Genomic DNA, 22,578 nt, shown 5'->3' with positions numbered 1-22,578 from the left:
TGCTAATCGTCATCGTCGTGTGGGTCATCATCTCCGCGTTGGGGACTTGGTGTGGTTATCTTCTCGTTTTGTCCCTATGAAGGTCTCTTCTCCTAAGTTTAAACCTCGGTTCATAGGTCCTTATAAGATTTTGGAGATTCTTAATCCTGTATCTTTTCGTTTGGACCTACCAGCATCTTTCACAATTCATAATGTCTTCCATCGGTCGTTGTTGCGGAGGTACGAGGTAACGGTTGTTCCTTCTGTTGAGCCTCCTGCTCCTGTGCTGGTGGAGGGTGAGTTGGAGTATGTTGTGGAGAAGATTTTGGACTCTCGCGTTTCCAGACGGAGACTTCAATATTTGGTTAAATGGAAGGGATACGGTCAGGAGGATAATTCTTGGGTGACTGCCTCCGATGTTTCATAGGGCGCATCCAGATCGCCCTGGTGGTTCTCATGAGGGTTCGGTGCCCCCTCCTTAAAGTGGGGGTACTGTTGTGAATTCTGTTTTTGGGCTCCCTCTGGTGGTTTCTGGTGGTACTGGTTGACTTTTGTCTTGCACCTGTTTCCATCAGGAAACTGGGAGTTTCCTATTTAGTCTGGCTTCTCAGTCATTCTAGTGCCGGCAATCAATGTTACCAGAGCACCTCTGTTGCTTGCTACCTGCTCCAAGTCTGCAATTCAGCTAAGTTGGATCTTTGGCATTTTTTGTGTTTGTTTGTCCAGCATGCATTTATATTTCTTTTGCTGCTGGAAGCTCTAGTGATCTGAAATTACTACTCCGGTGTCATGAGTTGATAACGGAGTTAAAGTAATTTCAGGATGGCTGTTTAGGGTTTTGAGGTGACCGCGAAGTCCTCTTTTGTATTTTCTGCTATCTAGTCAGAGGGCCTCTCTTTGCTGAATCTATATTCATACTGCGTACGTGTTTTCCTCTTACCTAACCGTTATTATATGTGGGGGGCTACTATCACTTTTGGGGTTTCCCTGGAGGCAAGCCAGGTCTGTGTATTCCTCTGCTAGGGGAAGCTAGATCTCCGGCTGGTGCGAGGTGTCTAGGGATAATCGTAGGCACACCCCCTGGCTACTATTAGTTGCGTGTTAGGTTCAGCGTTGCGGTCATCTGAGATTCCATCATTCCTAGAGCTAGTCCGTTTTTTCCTGAGTCCCTGCCATTGGGAACCATGACACTCCCCTATGGGGTCAGACATCCAGGAGTTGTTAGAAGTAGAGGCAATCGTCTCAGTACCCATCTCAGAGAGCGGCAAAGGCCATTATTCACACCTATTTTCAATAAAATCTGGAAAGTGCTCTACCAGGCCCAGTCACAAGTCAGAAACAGACACATAAGGATACTGTCTGACAATGTGACAGCGGTGGCATTTCTAAGGCACCAGGGAGGTCCGAGATATCCATCTCTACAGCACCTAGCGGACCAGATTTTCAGATGGGCAGAGAAATCCGTCAGATCCATCTCGGCAGTTCACCAGGAGGGTGCCAAAAATCAGGTGGCAGAATTTTTGAGCAGATCCCAGAGAATGGGAATTGAATCCAGAAGTGTTCAGCACTCTGTGCCAGCAGTGGGGAACACCTCAAGTGGATCTTTTTGCCACCAGGTCAAATGCAAAGACCAGAGCATTTTTTTCTCTCAATCCCCTAAATAGGGCAGTAGGAGTTGACGCTTTATCTCAATATTGGGGAGAAGGTCTTCTGTGCGCTTTTCCACCTCTTCCACTGATCCCGAGAACACTCAGGAAGATACAAGATGAAAGAGCAACAGTAATCTTGGAGGTTCCCTTTTGGCCGAGAAGAAGCTGGTTCTCTCTACTATCCAGAATGTCGACAGAAAGACCGATCCTCCTACCGAAGAGGCAGGACCTTCTGTGCCAAGGACCGGTGTTCAACAGCAATCCAGACTCACTGCAGCTATCTGCCTGGATCCTGAACGTCTGATCCAGAGGCCCGTCAGAAGGTGTGATCACCACACTTCAGGCAAGCAGAAAGCCGGTGACCTCAGCAATCTATAATAAGATCTGGAAGCGGTATTATTCTTTTTTATGAGAATCCCTGTGGATACTTCAAATCCGGACATTCCTAGAATTCTTGACTTCCTACAACTTGGGTTTAAAAAAGGCCTCCAGCCTAGAACTTTAAAAGTACAGATTGCGGCCCTTAGTGTCTTTTTTGATTCATCATTAGCCTCCCATTCTTGGATAGCTCGATTCTCTAGAGCCACACAAGGAATGAGACCTCTTGTGAGGAAATCGTCTCCTCCTTGGGACTTAAATTTGGTCCTTAATGCCTTGTGTAGAACCCCGTACTTGTTATCAGAGGACATGGACATAGCCAATTTCTCCTATAAAACAGCTTTCCTAGTGGCCATCACTTCAGCTAAGAGATTAGGGGAAATGCAGGCTCTATCCATACAGGATCCATACCTCCAGATCTTTGACGACAGAATAGTCTTAAGACTTAATCCAGCCTTTCTCCCCAAGGTAGTCTCATCTACAAAGATAAACCAATAAGTAATTCTTCCCTCGTTCTGCCAACACCCTAGAAACACGAAGGAAGGGGTCTATCATAACCTTGATGTTAGAGAGACGGTTTTAAAATACCTGGGGGTGACGGAAGGTTGGAGACGAGACACAAACCTGTTCATACAGTACGGGGGACCAAATAAAGGTTGTAAGGCAGCAAAATCAACCATTGCAAGGTGGATTAAAACTACTGTAAATCTAGCATATACAGCCCAAGGGATGGATCCCCCAGATATTCTTAGAGCCCACTCAACCCGAGATATTGCTACATCATGGGCAGAGAGGGGGGGTGCTTCAGCAGAGCAGATCTGTAGGACTGCGACTTGGACCAGTCTTTCTACCTTTGCCAGACACTATAAACTAAAGGTCTCATCAGAGCAGTTAGCTTTTAGTAGAAAAGTTTTACATGCAGTAGTCCCAGTATATATGGCGTCATTAATAGGCTTTTCACCATATACTTTGCATTCCTGTGTGAACATGCCACATACAGACAATTTTTTTGCACGGGTGCTCCAAGCAGCCAATTCCTGATTGTAGGTTGGCTGCATCGGTATTATTTGCACCTGTGTTTTCGCTATCTTCATTTGGGCCTGGTGCACCCTGGGTAGTGCAATTGTTGGAGGCCTTGAACAGGTAAGCATCCCTGCCTGTGTTCTGGTGTTTTTTTGTTTAGTTTAGTGGAGGGTTTCCTCCAATGGTGTTTTTTTAGATTAGGACTGCCAAGATACAAGGACCCTTGACGTGGGTTGGCAGCTTCAATATTGTGGCCATAATATCAACCAATACCTTGCATACATTGTTATGTTTTTGGTGCACTGTACATTTTTCCAGGGTGCGCCTGGGCCCTAGATGGCTCTGTACACTGTGGCCTCTGTTCACACAGGATGCATCATGGTTAGCCCGCTATATATATGGCGTCATTAATAGGCTTTTCACCATATACTTTGCATTCCTGTGTGAACATGCCACATACAGACAATTTTTTTGCACGGGTGCTCCAAGCAGCCAATTCCTGATTGTAGGTTGGCTGCATCGGTATTATTTGCACCTGTGTTTTCGCTATCTTCATTTGGGCCTGGTGCACCCTGGGTAGTGCAATTGTTGGAGGCCTTGAACAGGTAAGCATCTCTGCCTGTGTTCTGGTGTTTTTTTGTTTAGTTTAGTGGAGGGTTTCCTCCAATGGTGTTTTTTTACATGCAGTAGTCCCACCCTAGGTTACCATTCTTTGGTATTCCTCCAATGGTGCTGTCAGGTGGTGAACTGGAAAACGGTAATTAGACCTACCGATAATTGTATTTCCAGGAATCCATCCTGACAGCACTACTAGTTCCCTCCCAATGCAAGTTTGTAATATAGACTAATGTGATGTAACATTGGTGTAAATTTGTTGAATAAATTATCTTTTTTGCATCCATCCAGGTGTGGTACTTGGAAAATCACTGGTGGGTAGAGTGGGGAGGGTCCTTTTATCCGCTTATTGTTCCTGTCCCACTGAGGGTAAGAAGGACGTCCTCCAATGGTGCTGTCAGGATGGATTCCTTGAAATACAATTACCGGTAAGTCTAATTACCCTTTTTTTAATGAATGTGATATTTAACCTTTATCTACTTTTCTTTAGAATTTTAATTTCAAAGCAGAATTTGAACAAAAAACCTCTTACATGGATTTGTCTTTATTGACACAGGAAGTTGTAATAACTGCATGATTTTATATATTTAACAGTTAAAAGAAATAATATATAATTAACAATTTAAATTTAGTTTTTTTGTGTGCTGTTAAAAGTTTGGGTTCATTTGCAGCCCCTGCACTAAACGCCGCGTACACCCGGCTCAGCGGCCGCTGCTCAGATTCAGATCTCGTGTCCCGAGATTTCGGGACAAGATCTGAATCTGAGCATGCGCAGCCCCCAGCGGCCATTTTCCCGGAGGCCACCGCATCGCACCTATTGAGCTGCCTCCGGGAAAATGGCCGCTGCTCAGATTCAGATCTCGTCTCCCGAGATCTCGGGACGAGATCTGAATCTGAGCAGCGGCCATTTTCCCGGAGGCCCCCGCATTGCACCGATGGAGCTGCCAGCGGGGACAGCGGTGCCGCCGCACCACAGCACAGCAGCCGCCGCTCCCAGCACACAGACCCCATGCTGCAGCGCTACGATAAGGTAATGGGGGATACTCACTTTCCTGTGAGACGCCCCCTCGTCGTCATCAAAATCACTCCCCCCCCCAAAAGGCACTTATTCACCGGCCCTATAAGACGACATACGGTGTATAAGAAGACCCCCGACTTTTAAGAAGATTTTATATTTTAACTGGTAAAGTTGGGGGGTCGTCTTATACGCCCAGTCGTCTTATACGCCGGAAAATACGGTATATGCATATTATTGATTGCTATGGTACGCTGTGATATTATAGGTTAGGAAAATTACCAGATTTGGTATTGAAATAGGGAATGAAGACTTCAATCAAGATACTCGAGTTACGTTAATAAAGACTTTTCATATTTCTAAATTTAAATGATTCTTAAAAGTTGCAAGAAGAAAAAGCTGCTATCCAGAAGTTCCACAAGTTAACAATGCTGATTTCTGAGTAATAGACTGTGTCATTTACAATTCATGTCACCACTGACAACCACGACTGCGGCATCCATTACTGACAACCATGATTGCAGTATCTAAACTGACAACCGCAATTGGAGAGGATGATGATCCTATGATGCTAAAATGAACTGTGTTATCAGATTTTTATCACGTTCCAGTGGTTTCCTATCACCTGCAAAGCTTTAATGGAAGCTGATGAACAATAAGGTAATTGTCAGAAAACTACAACCCTGACATGTGTCCTGTGCATTAGGACTAAGGACTGGTTATGGTGCTATGTTTAGCAAGGAAAAGTCATTTTAACCCTTGCTTTGCTGACCAGAGATGTCACACCTGTTCCAAGACCAGTGCGGATGACATGGAGGATTCCAGAAATGTCCAAGGCCAATGTAAGTCCAGATCTTTAAAGGTGACACTGCACAGATATTAAAGCTTCATTTCATTTATGGATTGTTTTCTTATCAACATTTGAACTTATGGACTGTGATTGACACATGATACATGGTCTCTACAATATTTACATGCCATTTCAAAAGAATTAGAATACAGATAGTTTTAAAAAAACCAAGAAGACAGAAGATATCAAGATGAAGACCTGATGACATCAGATGATGATAATCGACTTGAGATGCTTCAATTTAGATATAGGGAAGTATAATATATTATATGAATATTGGTCACGGCTTACCATAACATGAATTTACATATCATTGTTATTGAGTACGTATAACAACAATAATTATTATTATTATGGACATTAAATTGTTTTGCCAAAGAAGAAAAGAAAGATTTTATCAATATATCTACTTTGAGGGTTCCAATTAATGTCTGTCACCCTCAAAAGGGAAATTGTTAAATATTAATTATTGACTTATTATTACACTCAATTCTGTACTGAGCCTCATGGAAGGTTTCGCTGACATTACATGTGCTATTCCTGTATATTTAGCTCAGAGTAAAAGTTAACACCATATAGAGAGAACACGTGCTCTATGGGACATATATATATCCACAACTCACAGGAGGGGGGCTGTCACTTGGGGGCTTCTTCTTCACTCTTTGCGGACTTCAGACTCCACACAGACTTCAGACAGAATGCACAGCTGGTATGTGAGTTAGCCACGTGCTTCTCGATGGCTTCTACCATGCTCCATGTCAGAGACAGACGCCATTTACCATTCAGAATCTCAGGAAAGATGGGGAACTAACTTTGATATGGACAAATGGACAAACTCTTTGTAACTATTTCACCTATTTTATGTTTTGTTGCAATGATGCTTTTTGGTGGACAATCCAATAAACCACTACATTTTTTTATAAGAAATATCATGACATTTTCATTAGAGTATTGCATCTGTTAAAGAGTTCTGCATAAATATACGAAATAAGCATTTTTAACATGTTCCTTCACTGTTTGTATGATGTTTTTGGGGGTGACATGCAATGCATGTTGGCCTCCAAACATGGTGTGTGTTATGGCATCCAAATAATTACATTTCGGACTCATCTGACCAAACTATATTCGCCCAGTATTTCACATTATTGTCTAAATGTTGTTGAACAAACTTTAAATGTGCTTGAACATGCTTTTTGTTCAACAATGCAGTCTTACCGTGATGAGCAAGACTGCAGGTCATGTAGGTTGAGAGCATTACATATAGTTTTATTCGAAACAATTGTTCCTTCTGAGTCTAGGTCTTTCTGTAGCTCTTCTCAGGTAATGCTTGGCTCTTGGACAACTTTTTAGATAATTCTTTTCTCTCCTCTGCCTGATAGTCTGAAACGTGATAGTGACCGGTTTATGGTGAAATTGAAATGTTCTTTCAACTATCAAATTATTGCCTCAACAGTTATCACTGGAATCTTCACTAGTTTAGAAATACTTCTGTAACCAACGCCATCAGCATGCTTTGCAACAAAAAGTTTGCAAAGGTCTTAAGAGAGCTGACTGGTTTTACCCATCATGAGAGGTTTCTTGTGTGGAATTCTGGTAAGAACTTCATGTCAATAGCAATAGAAATAGGTTTATTTAGTAAATTGGTGAAGTGTTCAATACAGTAAAATGGCCAACAGAGAAGGAAAATGCGTTGATTGAGATTCATTTTCCTGATGCCCACTACTGGGAAATCAATGGGTAGAACGAGGACTCCTGCCTCACTGCTTTCATTTTCTGGAAACCCAGGGCCCGCAGCCTTGCACCATTGATACACACCCTCCTCCCATCCTGGGGTCCGCAGCATTGCCCTACTCCTGCTGTCGCCGGCTTCCTGCAGTAGCGACCCTGTATTCTGTGACCCCCACCTATCCAGTAAGCTATGGTTGGAATATAACACGCACCCCCATTTGCCTCCCAAATTTGGGGGAAAAAAGTCTGAAAAATACCGTAAATCTTTTGTTAATGTTTTTCTGCATCATGTGTTTTATTCATATACTGTATAGCTTCACAGCACTAATTTTATTGAACACACTGCATCGCACATATATACACACACAACACTGCTTCATGGACAGTAGATGCACACTAAGCTCTGCTACATATGCACATTTACATACACATATAGCTCTGCTACCTATACACATTTACAAACACACGCAAAGCTCTACTACATATGCACATTTACATACACACTACTAACTATGCACATACACTGTACATACATTACCCCATTTTGAAGTTCCTTCCAAGTCATGTGATTGATTACACGATGTGAAAGGTTCTTGAGCTGCTCACTCAGGATGTGCATGCTGTCTAGGTCCCAGTACCTTCCTATCCTGCTCTGCACCAATCTGCAAGATAAGTGTGGGGCTGGAGGAGAGAGCAGTTCTCTTAGTGATCAGGAAGGACACTGTCTCAGCATTCTTCTGTCACAGAAAGTTGTCTAGACCTTTTCTTGCTAAAAGTGTCATGTACTGCAAAAAAATACAGTAAGTTCTAAAGTAATTTCCCTTTCTCATTTAATTATAAGGCTGTCTGTTATAAGTTTTTGTACAATTTGTCAATAACATATATAGTTTCTCCTCATCCGAGTTAGTTTTGATGGTCAACAAAATACGATTTTCCAGTAATTCATTTTGACTTCTCTGAGTGTGGTATTTTTGATGTTTAATAGGGTTGTCCAAGTAGTTCTCGTGTTAGGTCCTGTTAAAATAAAAACATTTAGGGGGGCGTGTCTGGATGTTGTGCTGAACGGACATGTGCTGGGAGGAGCTCCTGCCGCTCCTGGATTGAAAGAGGCCTTAAGCACTTGTACCAGCTCACTTACTCGCTGCTCAGATGGGACCTAGGAAGGTGAAGATGCCGGCACTGTCGTCAGTGACTCCGGCGGCCCCCACGATGGCTCTTGATGCATTTCTCCTGCAGGAGCAGGCAAGCACAGGAGTCCATCTTACAGGGAGGAAGAAGTTGCTAAGCACGTGGGGGAGGCTGTTCCAGGGGGTACAAGAAGAAAGGATTCTCAGAAATCTCTTGGCGTGTGCATGCCTGACGGGGGTGAGTAGGCACAGTTTGGAGGTACATCACAGCAAAGGCAGGCTCAGTGAGTGCTTCCTGGGTCACCATCCTTTCCATGATGACGGATCACCGCAGGGAGATGTGAGTGGATACCTCTCCCCCTTACTCCACTATCGTACACCTGAGTCTCTAAAGCCCCCCAGAGGTAAGACACCCCTGTGTGAGGCTGGAATGGTCAGGGAAGGAGGAGTGGGGGCTTGCCCCAATTTACCTCTTACTGCTAATATTGAAGCGTCTTGAAGTGATTACAATGGGGAGTCCTCTGAGGAGGAGGGTCAAATGGGAGCTCCCCCTTATTATAATCCTGGAAGAGACTTCTTTCACAATTTCCTTCCAAGGAAGACTAAGTCACTAATTGCAGAAGTCAAAGAGATCTGTAGGTCTGAAGCCGCTTGTGTGAGACAGGACTTGCAGCATTTATCTGGCAGAATAGACTCTTTAGAAGGGGACCATGTTCTCATGTTGCTGAATTGTATCAGTTAACCATTTCACAACAAAGGCCTGTTAGAGATTTACAAGTTCAACTAGAAGACCTGTATAATAGGGGAAGGATGTGTAATATTAGGGTTAGGGCGTCCCAGAATCTAAGGATCAAGAAAATCTCAAAGCACTTCTTCAGGTAATCTTTAAATCAGTACTCGGAGATCCTCCCTCAATGCGTACCAAATTTGACAGAGCAGATTGGGCCCTACAGTCTAAAGGGTCATGTCAACTCCATACCCCCATGATATTATGTTGTCTACATGAGACTAAGGAAAAGATCATGACAAAGGTCAGGAGTCAGAAAGAGATAACATATTCTAGTACTTTGGTTCAGCTGTTCCCGGACCTGTCCTGTTTCACGCTACAGAAAAGATGGGTCCTCAGACCCTTGGTGGACTGTTTAAAAGACCTCCGTATCCCGTACAGATGGGATTTTCCCTTTGCACTGACTGCTCACAAGGAGGGAAACTCGGCAATGCGGCGCTTTTTGGAAGACCTGTCAGCTTTCTGTGAAGCTATGGGGTTGCAGATCCCTAAGCATGAGGACTGGGATGCTCCGCTACTTCTGGGTTCACCTCCACCCCCAGTTAGGAACCAGAAGAAAAGATTTAGCCAGTACAGGCACATTCATATGACAGTAATTTAGTTTTATGTAGCTGCTTAAATGCTTTGCAGAATGATTTCATTATTAGTGGCCTGGGGGAGCTCTGGTTCTGAATTTTTGGAAAGGAACCTTTTTTTTTCTTTTTCAGAAGGTTTCCTTTAACTCCTCCTTTGCTTCGCCTCTGAGTGGCTTGGACTTTGTGCCCAGCCCCCCCGTGGTAACTTCCCAGGGGTTTAGTTGTAGTTCTCACTCATGGTTGGTTCAGTTTTAACCACAGGAATAGTCCTGGGCTAGGAGAATTATGGTGCTTATGTTACTAAAGTTAACATCTATTCTTTTGTCAGTTCCTGTCTTTTCCTGCCCTTCTGTGTTCACCCTTCCCTTTTGTTCAGGTACAGTCTCTTGGAGGGATGAAAGGATAATATTTGAAGAGATCAGATAATCAATGTCTGCTGAGAAGCCTGAGTAGGGAGACATTTGGGGTTTACTGCTTATGTATTTCACTTGCTCAACATGAGTCGTATAGTATCAATGAATGTTAGGGGTCTCAATTCCCCTAGAAAAAGGAATATTTCCCCTATAAAATATTTCCCACATTCTGAACATGAAAAGGGTTTTTCCCCCGTGTGAGTTCTCTGGTGGATATCAATCCAGGAGCGGCAGGAGCTCCTCCAACACATGTCCGTTCAGCACAACATCCAGACACGCCCCCCTAAATGTTTTCATTTTAACAGGACCTAACATGAGAACTACTTGGACAACCCTATTAAACATCAAAAATACCACACACAGAGAAGTCAAAATGAATTACTGGAAAATTGTATTTTGTTGACCATCAAAACTAACTAAGATGAGGAGAAACTAGATATGTTATTGACAAATTGTACAAAAACTTATAACAGACAGCCTTATAATTAAATAAGAAAGGGAAATTACTTTAGAACTTGCTGTATTTTTATGCAGTACACAACACTTTTAGCAAGTAAAAATTAGATGCTTCTTGCCGGTTTTCCCGCATTCTGTACCATGGTTGATGCAGGGGCAGGGGTCCTCCGCGCAGCTATCCGGGTGGTCTTCTGCGTTCTTTGGGGCTGCAGGCCTGCCAGTCTTTGGCCGACAGCTCCACTGCTTTCACTTCCGGAACTACTTCCCTCACCAGAGGGAAGCCTGTCGCCATTGAAATCCTCCCGTAGAATTCTCTGCCACGATGAGGGAGTTTTTGTCGGTGTGCCCGCTTTTTTCTTATCTCCTCTCGCTCCTGGCATGTTCTTGTATGTTGAGGAGTCAAATAATCCACGATTAAGTAGGCTTAATTAGTAGCAATTAAGGGATTAGCAGGAGCCCTGCAAAAGCACTTTCACTCCTGTCCCTTGGCAAACCACCCTCTCTTTTGGCTTTTAACAAATGGACAGAAATAGAAAAATTATGCCTGGCCCCAATCCATCCAAACCCCCTACTATGGACAGCTAAACCTATTAAGGTTCCAGTTTTGTTATTGGGTACTATGCAGTTTACGAGGGAGGTTTGGCTATCGTGTATGAAGGTTTAAACTGTCTTCTCCCAATTAGCTAATGATATATTTTATCAACAACTGATACCAAACAGCATGGACCCTTTGATTGTCAGGCCTTCGATCTCGGCGGGGTTGTTCAGATTTGCAGATCTGGTAGAGAGGGACATGGTGGAGGTCCTTTCATTTGATATTAAGTCTAGATTTACCATATCTAATAGGGAGTTCTTTTAATACATGCAGATTCAACATCTTGCTGTATCGCTGTACAGAGGGTCAAAAGTGTCTCTACCATTTGATTTTGAGAGGATTTGCAAAAGAGGCCCGTCAACTAAAGGATTGATCTCGGAAATATACAGGATTATAAATAGCCCTTAAGGAGGTCAACAATTTAAACATTTGTTCATGAGCAGATGAGAGTCTATTTTAGGTAGGGGACTCTTGCCCCAGACCTGGCAGTACATTTGGGAGAAGGTGGCTAAATATTCTATATGTACTCTTTAAAGGAGAATCCGTATAAAATTCTGATGTTCTCGTATCATACCCCAGAGCTCCTCCAAAGCCTAAATCCTCAGCTCACAAACCTGTTGGTGTTGTGGCTTGGAGGTAGGATCTTAGTATCACATTTTTTGGTCCTGCCTGGAGATTGTTGGTTTCTGAGAAGACATTAGAGCCTTAATCCACAGGGTTCTTTTCATGGAGGTTGAGTTGTACCCAGCTATCTTTCTCCTAGGGTGATGGGAAAGAATTCAGCTAGATTGTTACTCCACATTCTTACTGCAGCTAGGTGCTTGATAGCCCTACACTGGAAGCAGACCTCTCCCCCTAATATCAACATTTACTGAATAGAATTGTTGATATTCTCAGGATGGAATATATGACTACCTTACTGGGAGCGAGTGTGAACAGATTTGATACAGTCTGAGCCCCGTGGGACTATTTCTGGCCGCAGAATAGCGACATGGTCTTTATCTTCTATTTTCCGTAGGGACTCTTGCCTCTTCCCCCCCCCCCTTGTTTGTCTTGTCTTTCTAAGTGTGGTTTAGTCATCATAGTTAATAGATGGAGCCTGTTCAAGGTGGTGTTAAATCAGTCTCTACTGACAAATATCTTTATATTTATTGACATTTAATTAATCATTTAACATTTAATATTATTTCTTCACAAAACATTTTCCACATTCTGAACAGAAAACAAATCTCCTCCCTTGTGGTAGTTCTCTGGTAGCTATCTAGATTATCTTTCCAGTTACAACATTCTCATAGGCTGAACATGAAAAAGGCTTCTACCCTGTGTGGGTTCTCTGGTGGTTGTCAAGATGCGGTTTTCGGTTAAAACATTTCCCACATTCTAAACATGAAAAAAGCTTTGTTCCTCTGTGAGTTCTCTGGTGGCTATCTAGATTATCTTTCCGGGTAAAATATTTCCCACATTCTGAACATGAAAAGGGCTTTTCCCCCGTGTGAGTTCTCTGGTGGATATCAAGACGCTGTTTCCGGGTAAAACATTTCCCACATTCTAAACACGAAAAAGGCTTCTCCCCTGTGTGAGTTCTCTGGTGGCTATCAAGATGATCTTTCCGGGTAAAACTTTTCTCACATTCTGAACATGAAAAAGGCTTCTCCCCCGTGTGAATTCTCTGGTGAACAACAAAATCTGATTTCTGTGTAAAATATTTCCCACATTCTGAACAGGAAAAAGGCTTCTCCCCTGTGTGGAATTTCTGGTGGCTATTAAGATGCACTTTCCGATTAAAATATTTCCCACATTCTGAACATGAAAAAGGCTTTTCCCCTGTGTGAGATCTCTGGTGATTAAGCAAGTCTGATTTCTCGTAAAAACATTTCCCACATTCTGAACATGAAAAAGGCTTCTCCCCTGTATGAGTTCTCTGATGTCTGATAAGACCTGATTTATTTGTAAAACATTTCCCACATTCTGAACAGGAAAAAGGCTTCTCCCCTGTGTGGATTTTCTGGTGGTTATTAAGATGCGCTTTCCGATTAAAATATTTCCCACATTCTGAACATGAAAAAGGCTTCTCCCCTGTGTGAGATCTCTGGTGATTAAGCAAATCTGATTTCTCGTAAAAACATTTCCCACATTCTGAACATGAAAAACGCTTCTCCCCTGTGTGAGTTTTGTGATGTTTGTTAAGACTTGATTTATTTGTAAAACATTTCCTACATTCTGAACAGGAAAAAGGCTTCTCCCCTGTGTGGATTTTCTGGTGGTTATTAAGATGCGCTTTCCGATTAAAATATTTCCCACATTGTGAACATGAAAAAGGCTTCTCCCCTGTGTGAGTTCTCTGGTGACTAACAAGATTTGATTTCTCGTTAAAACATCTCGCACACTTGGAACAAGAAAATCTATTCTCTGCTGTGTGAATTTTTTGATGTTTAAGAAATGACTTTTTGAGGGGAAAACTATTTCCATATTCTAAACGTGAAAATGGCTTCTTTGCTTTAGGAGCAGTTCGTTTTTTAATGTATATTTTGTGACTTTGATTTTCATTAGTAGTCGGTAATGAATTAGAAGACAGGACCTGTTTCAAAGAATCAGAGGATAGATCTTTGCTGTGAAGGGTTGCTGGTATATCTGGAGTAATGGCATTCACTTCAATTGTATACTGTGGGATCTCAAGATCATCTGATTTAAAAATTGAACATGTCAGCTGTCCCTCTGATCTCCTGGTACAATCATCTGCCAAAAATAAAACATTAGTTTTAATAAAATCCTTGAAATTTATATTTTTGAACATTTATACTTAAACTGTTCATAAAAATGGCAAGTTATGTACAAACATTAAATTATTCACCAAGACAACGACAGTTCACAGTCTAATAGAAAAACTTATAGGATGAACCAGTGGAGCGTGGTGTTCAACTGTTTGTTCATTCTGCCTTCCAAATATGGAATATATAGCTACCAATGTTATGTAAGTGAAAATTATACCAATAAAATCTTGTACACATCCCATAAAAAACAAGCCCCCACTCAGGTCCATCATGGAAAAACAGAAGTTTCCACATTGTTAGTGGCTCAAAGGCTCTTGAAAAGCAACATAGCTTCCATAAACCAATCCAGCAATATCAACTCTCCCAAAGTCAAATCTCCCCTCACTTCTGAGCCTTGCAGTGTGCCTAAATCACATTTTGCCTTCATGTATTTGGCATTACTATAGTGAGAAGAACCCACTTAATTTACGATTTACGGTATGTGTGTGTGTGTGTGTGTGGGTGTGTGTGTATGTGTGTCTCCTGGAACACAATCTGGGCACTGTGTGTTAGGTAATAAAATGGTATATTTGCAATTTTCACTCTCCAACATCCATTGTGTGCTAATTTCAGGAAAGTGAGTCAAAATTGCAACTACTTCTATAGATTAATTCATTGAGGGTTATAATTTCCAAAATGGAGTCACTTTATGGTGATTTCTACTGCTCTGGTTTTCTGCCATTTTTGTCATATTAGGGCTTCTGCAAATGGTGTGTTCCATCCCCTATGGGATCTGCTCCTGTGACATCAGCGTCTGTTACCAGGAGCTGCCTTATTCATTTTGCAGGTGGCTCTGGTGATGGAGGAGACGTCTGAACCAGAAGCTCTAGGCAGAGCAGACTTTGTCTAGCCTCTAAGATTAGGGTGCCCGGGACCTGTAGTACCATTCAGTCTGGCAGTATGTGTGCCCTGTCCATCCGTAGTAATCATCTCCCTACTTCAGCCAACTGGAAAGCACCACATCCTACTAAATCTTGGAACATTTTGACAGAATCTGCCAGATACAGCCTTATTCTCCTCTGGTACAGTCCATTGTGCTTTGCTCCTGGCTTGTGTATTTGTTTCTTGTTGTGGCCCCAGCCTTTTTACTGACTACTCTTGTGTATTCTGATTTTGCATTTTATCTGCACTCCAGGATCAGACCTTGCTACCTGACTATTCTTTGACCTGCCTACAGTACCTGACTATTTTTCTTGCCATCTCACTCCACAGATAAGGCTTAAATGTAACAGCACTTATGTAATCATTGTAGCTGCTATTTATTTAGATTTTATTTAGTACCTCTTTAGGTTCCTCCTAAATACATTATATACCATCAACTTGGGTATTATATTTATAATAATGGAGATGATTGCACTCTGCACTCTTTATTTTTTAATGATCTATTGTTTTAATTTTTTATAGTACTCTTTATTTAAAGCAACCTGATATTGATATTTAATTTTTCTTAAATATATCTCCTGGTCTCTCTGTGATGCATATTTTTGAATGTTGATTTCTCCATATGTTATTGTGCATACCCTGCTCCCCTCACACATATATATTTTTATATTTCGTTTTTTAATTATCTTTTGTGTGATCATGACTTTTTTTTTTTTTTATTATCAACTAACAAAGTTATATTATATCGCAGTGTTTGAATACACTTTGTGGGCAGGATTGATATTTATATGTATTCACTAGAAATAGGCCCGATGCTATTGCATTGGGAGTGCGGTGAAATGAACATCTGTGTATCCTTAGGGTCTGTGCACACGTTGCAGATTTGCCTGCGGATTTTTCCGCACTGAATCCGCATCTCTTTGCAGAAAACGCAGGTGCGTTTTTTGTGCAGATTTGATGCGTTTTTGTGTGTTTTTTTAAAGCTAAATAAAGATCTATTATTGAACAAAAAAAAAAGATTTGTGATGTCATTTCTTGTCCAACCTCCTCTTTTACATTTGTCCAACCCACACTCCATTACACAGAGATAGACAGATAGATATAGATATCTATCTATAGATATCTATCTATCTATCTATCCCATATCTATCTATAGATCTAGATAGACAGATAGATCAAAGGAATGAGATAGATATATCTATTCATATATCTATCTATAGATTATCTATGGATAGATGTAGATAGATATATGGATTTATATATATTTATCACATTCCCTAATCAAAGTACCGTATATACTCGATTATAAGCCGAGATTTTCAGCCCAAATTTTTGGGCTGAAAGTGCCCCTCTCGGCTTATACTCGAGTCATGATCGGTGGTGGGGTCGGCGGGTGAGGACTGTCATATACTCACCTAGTTCCGGCATTCCTGTCGCTCCCCCTGCCCATCCCACTGTCTTTGGTGCCGCAGCCTCTTCCCCTGAGCGGTCACGTGGGACCGCTCATTAGAGAAATGAATAGGCGGCTCCACCTCCCATAGGGGCGGAGCCGCATAATTCATTTCTCTAATCAGCAGTGCCGGTGACCGCTGACAGAGGAAGAGGCTGCGGCACCGAAGACCAGCTGTCCGGGGGAAGGAGCGGGACGCCGGGAGCAGGTAAGTATGACATATTCACCTGTCCTCGTTCCACACGCCGGGCTTCGCGCCATCTTCCCGGCGTCTCTCCGCTCTGACTGTGCAGGTCAGAGGGCGCGATGACGCATATAGTGTGCGCGCCGCCCTCTGCCTGATCAGTCAGTGCGGAGAGACGCCGGGACGGGACGCTGAGGAGCTGCAAGCAAGAGAGGTGAGTATGTGTTTTTTTTTTTTTATTGCAGCAGCAGCAATGGCACAGATTTATGTGGAGCATCTATGGGGCAACGGTGCAGAGCACTATATGGCACAACGGTGCAGAGCACTATATGGCACAGCTATGGGGCAACGGTGCAGAGCATTATAGATATGGCACAGCTATGGGGCAATGGTGCAGAGCACTATATGGCACAGCTATGGGGCAACGGTGCAGAGCACTATATGGCACAGCTATGGGGCAACGGTGCAGAGCACTATATCTATGGCACAGCTATGGGGCAACGGAGCAGAGCACTATATATATATGGCACAGCTATGGGGCAACGGTGCAGAGCACTATATGGCACAGCTATGGGGCAACGGTGCAGAGCACTATATGGCACAGCTATGGGGCAACGGTGCAGAGCACTATATGGCACAGCTATCTATGGGGCAACGGTGCAGAGCACTATATGGCACAGCTATGGGGCAACGGTGCAGAGCACTATATCTATGGCACAGCTATGGGGCAACGGTGCAGAGCACTATATGGCACAGCTATGGGGCAACGGAGCAGAGCACTATATATATATGGCACAGCTATGGGGCAACGGTGCAGAGCATTATATATATGGCACAGCTATGGGGCAATGGTGCAGAGCATTGTATATATGGCACAGCTTTATTTGGAGTATCTATGGGGCAATGGTGCAGAGCATTGTATATATGGCACAGCTTTATGTGGAGCATCTATGGGGCCATAATGAACGGTGCAGAGCATTATATGTGGCACAGCTTTATGTGGAGCATCTATGGGGCCATAATGAACGGTATGGAGTATCTATTTTTAATTTTGAAATTCACCGGTACCTGCTGCATTTTCCACCCTAGGCTTATACTCGAGTCAATAAGTTTTCCCAGTTTTTTGTGGCAAAATTAGGGGGGTCGGCTTATACTCGAGTATATACGGTAATTTTATGTTTGTGTGTGTGTGTAGCCCATTCACTATCTCCATCTATCCCCCACCCCCTGAAGTTGACTGGACCACCATTGTAAATACAGCATTGTAAATACACACCTGTACTTTGTATCTCCCCACTTCATTGTAGATTGTAAGCTCTCACGAGCAGGGTCGTCTTATTTTGCTTTAATTATTGTATTGTTAACATTGTTACTTATGACTGTTATGTTTGAAATTGTTAAACTGTAAAGCGCTGCGGAATATGTTGGTGCTAAATAATTATTATATATATGTATATCTATAGATACATAATAATATCTAAACTATCCATATATGTATCTACATATATCCATAGATATACAATAGCAAGGCCGATGTTTATTAATGAACAATTTTTTTTTTTAATTACAGTATTTTTCGGACTATAAGACGCACCCAGGTTTTAGAGGTGGAAAATAGGGAAAAAAAATATTTGCAGCAGAAAAAGTAGTAAAATATTTAGTAACATCAATAACATACTATTATATGTGGTGTTATTATATATAATAGTACGTTATTCTGTTGGAAGCTGCGGGTAGAAGATGGTGCTGCGGGACCAGTGTGGTGTCTGTAAAGTATTATATGAAGACACTGGAGGGTGAGTATAAGAATAGGGGCACAGGGTTTATATTTAAACACCACTCCAGCACTGAAAAATAACACTGGAGTGCTGCTTTAAGAACCCATTGGAGAACTATAACTCCAAGCATGTCCTGCAGAAGCTATGGCATGCTGTGAGTTATAGTTCACCACAGGAGTGGCACAGTGCTTTATTGTGTGTTGTAAAGACTAACCTTTTAATTGTGGCAGCCAACCACACAGTGGTGAGGTAAAAAGCTGGAGCATCCCATGACTGCACAGAGTCCTCCCTCTTGTTGCCTCTCCACAGCACAGGTAATAAGGGGAAGCCTGCAGATTCTAGTGCAGTGTCTGAAGGACATCAGAAGAGGGAGGGCTCTGTGCTGTCATGTGATGCTCCAGCCTGCCCACTTCATGATATCACACAGGTCCTTATGCCTCAGCATCCAGCAGCACAGCTCAGGCAGGTATGCAGTGATCTTGTCCCCTCTGGCTCCCTGCTCATGCCCCCTCCTCCACCGGACACACAGATCTCCCCAGCTGCTGCAGGAATCCAGCGCTGGGGAAACCATGTGTGTCCTGCTTAAGTGAAGGAGTATTCATTTGCTGCTCCCCGCTCTGACAGGTGGGCGGGGAAGCGGCTAATGAATATTCACTGCACTTTAATTATGGGGACCGTGTGGTTCCCCCAACACTGGATTCTGGCAGCCGAGGAAATTTTTCTGACGCCTGCAAGTGGGATAACAGTGCAATCCCACTCGCCTCTGCCCTCTCCCCACGTTACATCCCGACCATATAACGCACTCACACTTTCCTCCCAAATTTGGAGGAAAAAAAGTGCTTCTTATGGTCAGAAAAATAAGGTAAACAAACAGGAAAAAAAATGGCGTAGGCTCCCGCGCAATTTTCTGCGCCAGAGGGGGAAAGCCGACAGCCGGGGCCTTATATTTGTATCCTGGGAATGGGGTAATACCCATGACCCCTTCCCAGGCTATGAATATCAGCCCGATTCTGTCTGAATAGCCTTTACTGGCTATGAAAACAGGGGGACTCCCCTAAAAAAATGACATGGGGTCCCCCTATATTTTATAGCCGGAAAGGCTATGCAGACAGCTGCGGGCTGATATTCATAGCCTAGAGAGGGGCCATGGATATTGCCCCCCCCCCGGCTACAAATACCAGTACCCAGCTGCCCCAGAAATGGCGCATCTGCAAGATGCGCCAATTCTGGCACTTAGCCCCTCTCTTCTCACTCCCGTGTAGCCGTGGAATATGGGGCAATAAGGGGTTAATGTCACCTTTGTATTGTAAGGTGACATTAAGCCCGGTTAGTAATGGAGAGGCGTCAATAAAATACCTATCCATTACTAATCCTATAGTAGTGAAAGAGTTAAAAGAAAAACACATAAGAATAAAGTATTTTAATATTCATAATTTCACCATACTTACAACAACGCCTAATTCCCTCGATCGCCTGCAAAAAATAAAAAATAAACCAACCGTATACTCCCTGCCCGACGCAGTCCAATTAATAGCGAATGTCCCACGACGATCTCCCCTATAGAACAGTGACATTGGGTGATGTCACCGCTCTATAGAGCCTTCAGTGACACACTGACAGGAGACAATGGCTCCTGCAGTGCATCACTGAGGTTACCTGAGTTCATTGCTCTCATTTTATGGCAATGCTGTGTGGGAATTTGTGCTGAAATGCAGTGCCGCAAGTGAGAGTATGAACTAAACCTCTCAGCGGCGGAGGGACACAGTGCGGAAGGAAACCTTCCGTCATTGTATCCCGGAGCCCCTGGAGAGCGGTCACATCAGCTGATGTGGCAGCTCTCCACGGGAGAGCGTCGTGGGACAATTGTATTAATTAGATTACTGCGGATCAGGGAGTATATTGTTGGTTTATTATTTTAATATTTTTTACAGGTGATCAATGGCTTCGGGATTAAGGTGATTGGTGAGTATGTAGTGTATGTTGTATATACTCTATGTTGTATGTTCTGTATGTGTTGTGTGTGCTGTGTACTGTATGTACTGTGTTCTGTATGTACTGTATGTTGTGTGTTCTGTATGTACTGTGTTGTATGTACTGTATGTTGTGTATGTGTTGTATGTACTGTATGCTGTATGTAATGTGTTGTATGTACTGTATGCTGTATGTACTGTGTTGTATGTACAGTATGTTGTATGTACGGTATGTAATGTATGTTGTGTGTACTGTATGTTGTGTGTTGTTGTATGTAGTGTATGTTGTATGTACTCTATGTCCTGTTGTAGTGAAATATGTATAGGTATGATTGTGTGACTAGCAGTCTTTTAACATCTGACCTGAAGGCTTCAGGTCTCACCAAGGTGATAATATGTGTTAGGCTGGGATCACACACACACAGCGAGATACGGCCGAGTCTCGCAGCTTAAAACCAAGCTCTGGCACCGGCACTCCGGAGCGGAGTGTGCGGCTCCATGTATTGCTATGCGGCCACACGCTCCGCTCCGGAGTGCCAGTGCCAGAGCTTGGTTTTAACCTGCGAGAATCGGCCGTATCTCGCTGTGTGTGATCATGGCCTTACCCTGAGAAAAGGCAGCTTCCCAGTTCTCACACCACAGGGGGCCTTCCTGGAAAGACAGAATTGGAAACATTTCACACCTTCTAGCTCTTTTGAAGAGAGGTGTCAATTACAACCTGACACCATCTATCTGTGGGAAACTTTACACCAAGAATTGCAGAGGAAAATAATATATTCATTGGGGGCGCAGCCGTGGTCCAATCAAAAACAAGCAATTACAATATTAACCCGAGAGGCTGGTAAAGAAATTTGACCTCCAGAGTTACTCTATAAATTAGGCCTGTATACATAGAATTGTGTTCACAGATTGAGGGGCAGCCTAGCTGATGTGATCCAGTCCATATTCACCCCATCACGGAGCAGAAGCAGACTACAAGCTATTTCTGTAAGTTTTCTCCTGTTTATTTTATACTGTTTTGCATATCTGTATGTCTTTTTATTACCATATTTTATACCTTTTTCTTTACTGTAAGCACTGTACCTTTTGTATTAAAGCACAAAACTTTAACAAGTTGAACCTTGTATGTTCTAAAGAATCCATAGCCTTAAACTGTTTGATCCTTAGGAGTATAGGAGCGTAATGGTGTGCACTCAGGTCGGAGACGAGGTGGTGCTGGTAAAACGGACCATGTGACCCAATAAATCATATATGGAAAATTACCGCACACTCAACACTGGTATAATGCAAAAAAGGTATATGCCAAGTTTATTTAGGATAACAAAAAAGGTTGCCACATAGAAATTGTAGATAGAAACCCAACGTTTAGACCCTCCCGGGTCTTACTCATGGGGTTACTTGATCTCTGAATAAACATACATAAGTGGCAAAAGTAGAGGGTGAGCGAACAGTCCCCTTAGTGCATATCCTGTCACTTGATGTGTAGCCAGTAAAGGCCTAAGTCTCCCAGGTGAATGGAGCTCCAATAGAAGGGCCATCACATCTGCGGTGGGCCTTTAGTGTCCTGTGTCCCGTGTTTCCTGGATAAGCGGCGCTCCCGCGCCCTGGGACACTTAGGCCTTTACTGGCTACACAGCAAGTGACAGGATATGCACTAAGGGGACTGTTCGCCCACCCTCTACTTTTGGCGCTTATGTATACTTACTTAAGAGATCAAGTAACCCCATGAGTAAGACCTGGGAGGGTCGAAACGTTGGGTTTCTATCTACAATTTCTGTGTGGCAACCTTTTTTGTTATCCTAAATAAACTTGGCATATACCTTTTTTGCATTATACCAGTGTTGAGTGTGCGTTAATTTTCCATATATGATCCTTAGGAGTGGCAGACAGTAGTAGTAATATTTCCGTGACACATCGCCCGTGTGTTCGGTGAGTGGTGGCAGCGTGTATGAGTGGGTGTGTTTCCTGGGTCGGTGTATGATTTATGCTCCCATTACAGCATAAGGCAGAGGTTGAATGCTGGACAGAGAGGGGAGATAGATTAACCATTGCAGGCGCAACCACCAAGTCGTGTGCTTAGAGCGTGTACGTGACAAAATAGTGGCAGCACGGAGGGATTCGTGCCAACTGTGTGTACTGTATGTTTTGTGTACTGTATGTACTGTATATGTGTGTATGTGGTTTGTTTTTTTTTTACATTCAACACATTAGCCGGATGATGGGACTACTACTGTCCCTTCATTGGCTAATGTGTTAATCACTGTCATTGGCTCAGCGCGGGATTTGATTAGCCAATGAGCAGCGCGGGATTAAA

The 22,578-nt window shown here is 43.0% G+C and overlaps 2 protein-coding genes across 1 annotated transcript in view; one reads left to right on the top strand and one right to left on the bottom strand.

The window, feature by feature from the left end:
* LOC143767980 (uncharacterized) overlaps positions 1–22,578 on the top strand; it is a 433,969-nt gene that overhangs the window by 113,456 nt on the left and 297,935 nt on the right.
* Positions 12,321–22,578, bottom strand: part of LOC143767989 (uncharacterized) — a 30,195-nt gene continuing 19,937 nt past the window's right edge. Inside the window, exon 7 of the mRNA XM_077256590.1 lies at positions 12,321–13,926. Within this exon, the coding sequence (XP_077112705.1) occupies positions 12,506–13,926 (1,421 nt within the window). The 3' untranslated portion in view covers positions 12,321–12,505. The remainder of the gene's footprint in view (positions 13,927–22,578) is intronic.

The sequence above is a fragment of the Ranitomeya variabilis genome, chromosome 4, assembly GCF_051348905.1.
Source record: "Ranitomeya variabilis isolate aRanVar5 chromosome 4, aRanVar5.hap1, whole genome shotgun sequence".
In the NCBI taxonomy this organism is placed as follows: Eukaryota; Metazoa; Chordata; class Amphibia; order Anura; family Dendrobatidae; genus Ranitomeya; species Ranitomeya variabilis.
The sequence above is the reverse complement of the archived record's forward strand: the minus strand, read 5'-3'. Positions and strand labels throughout refer to the sequence as shown.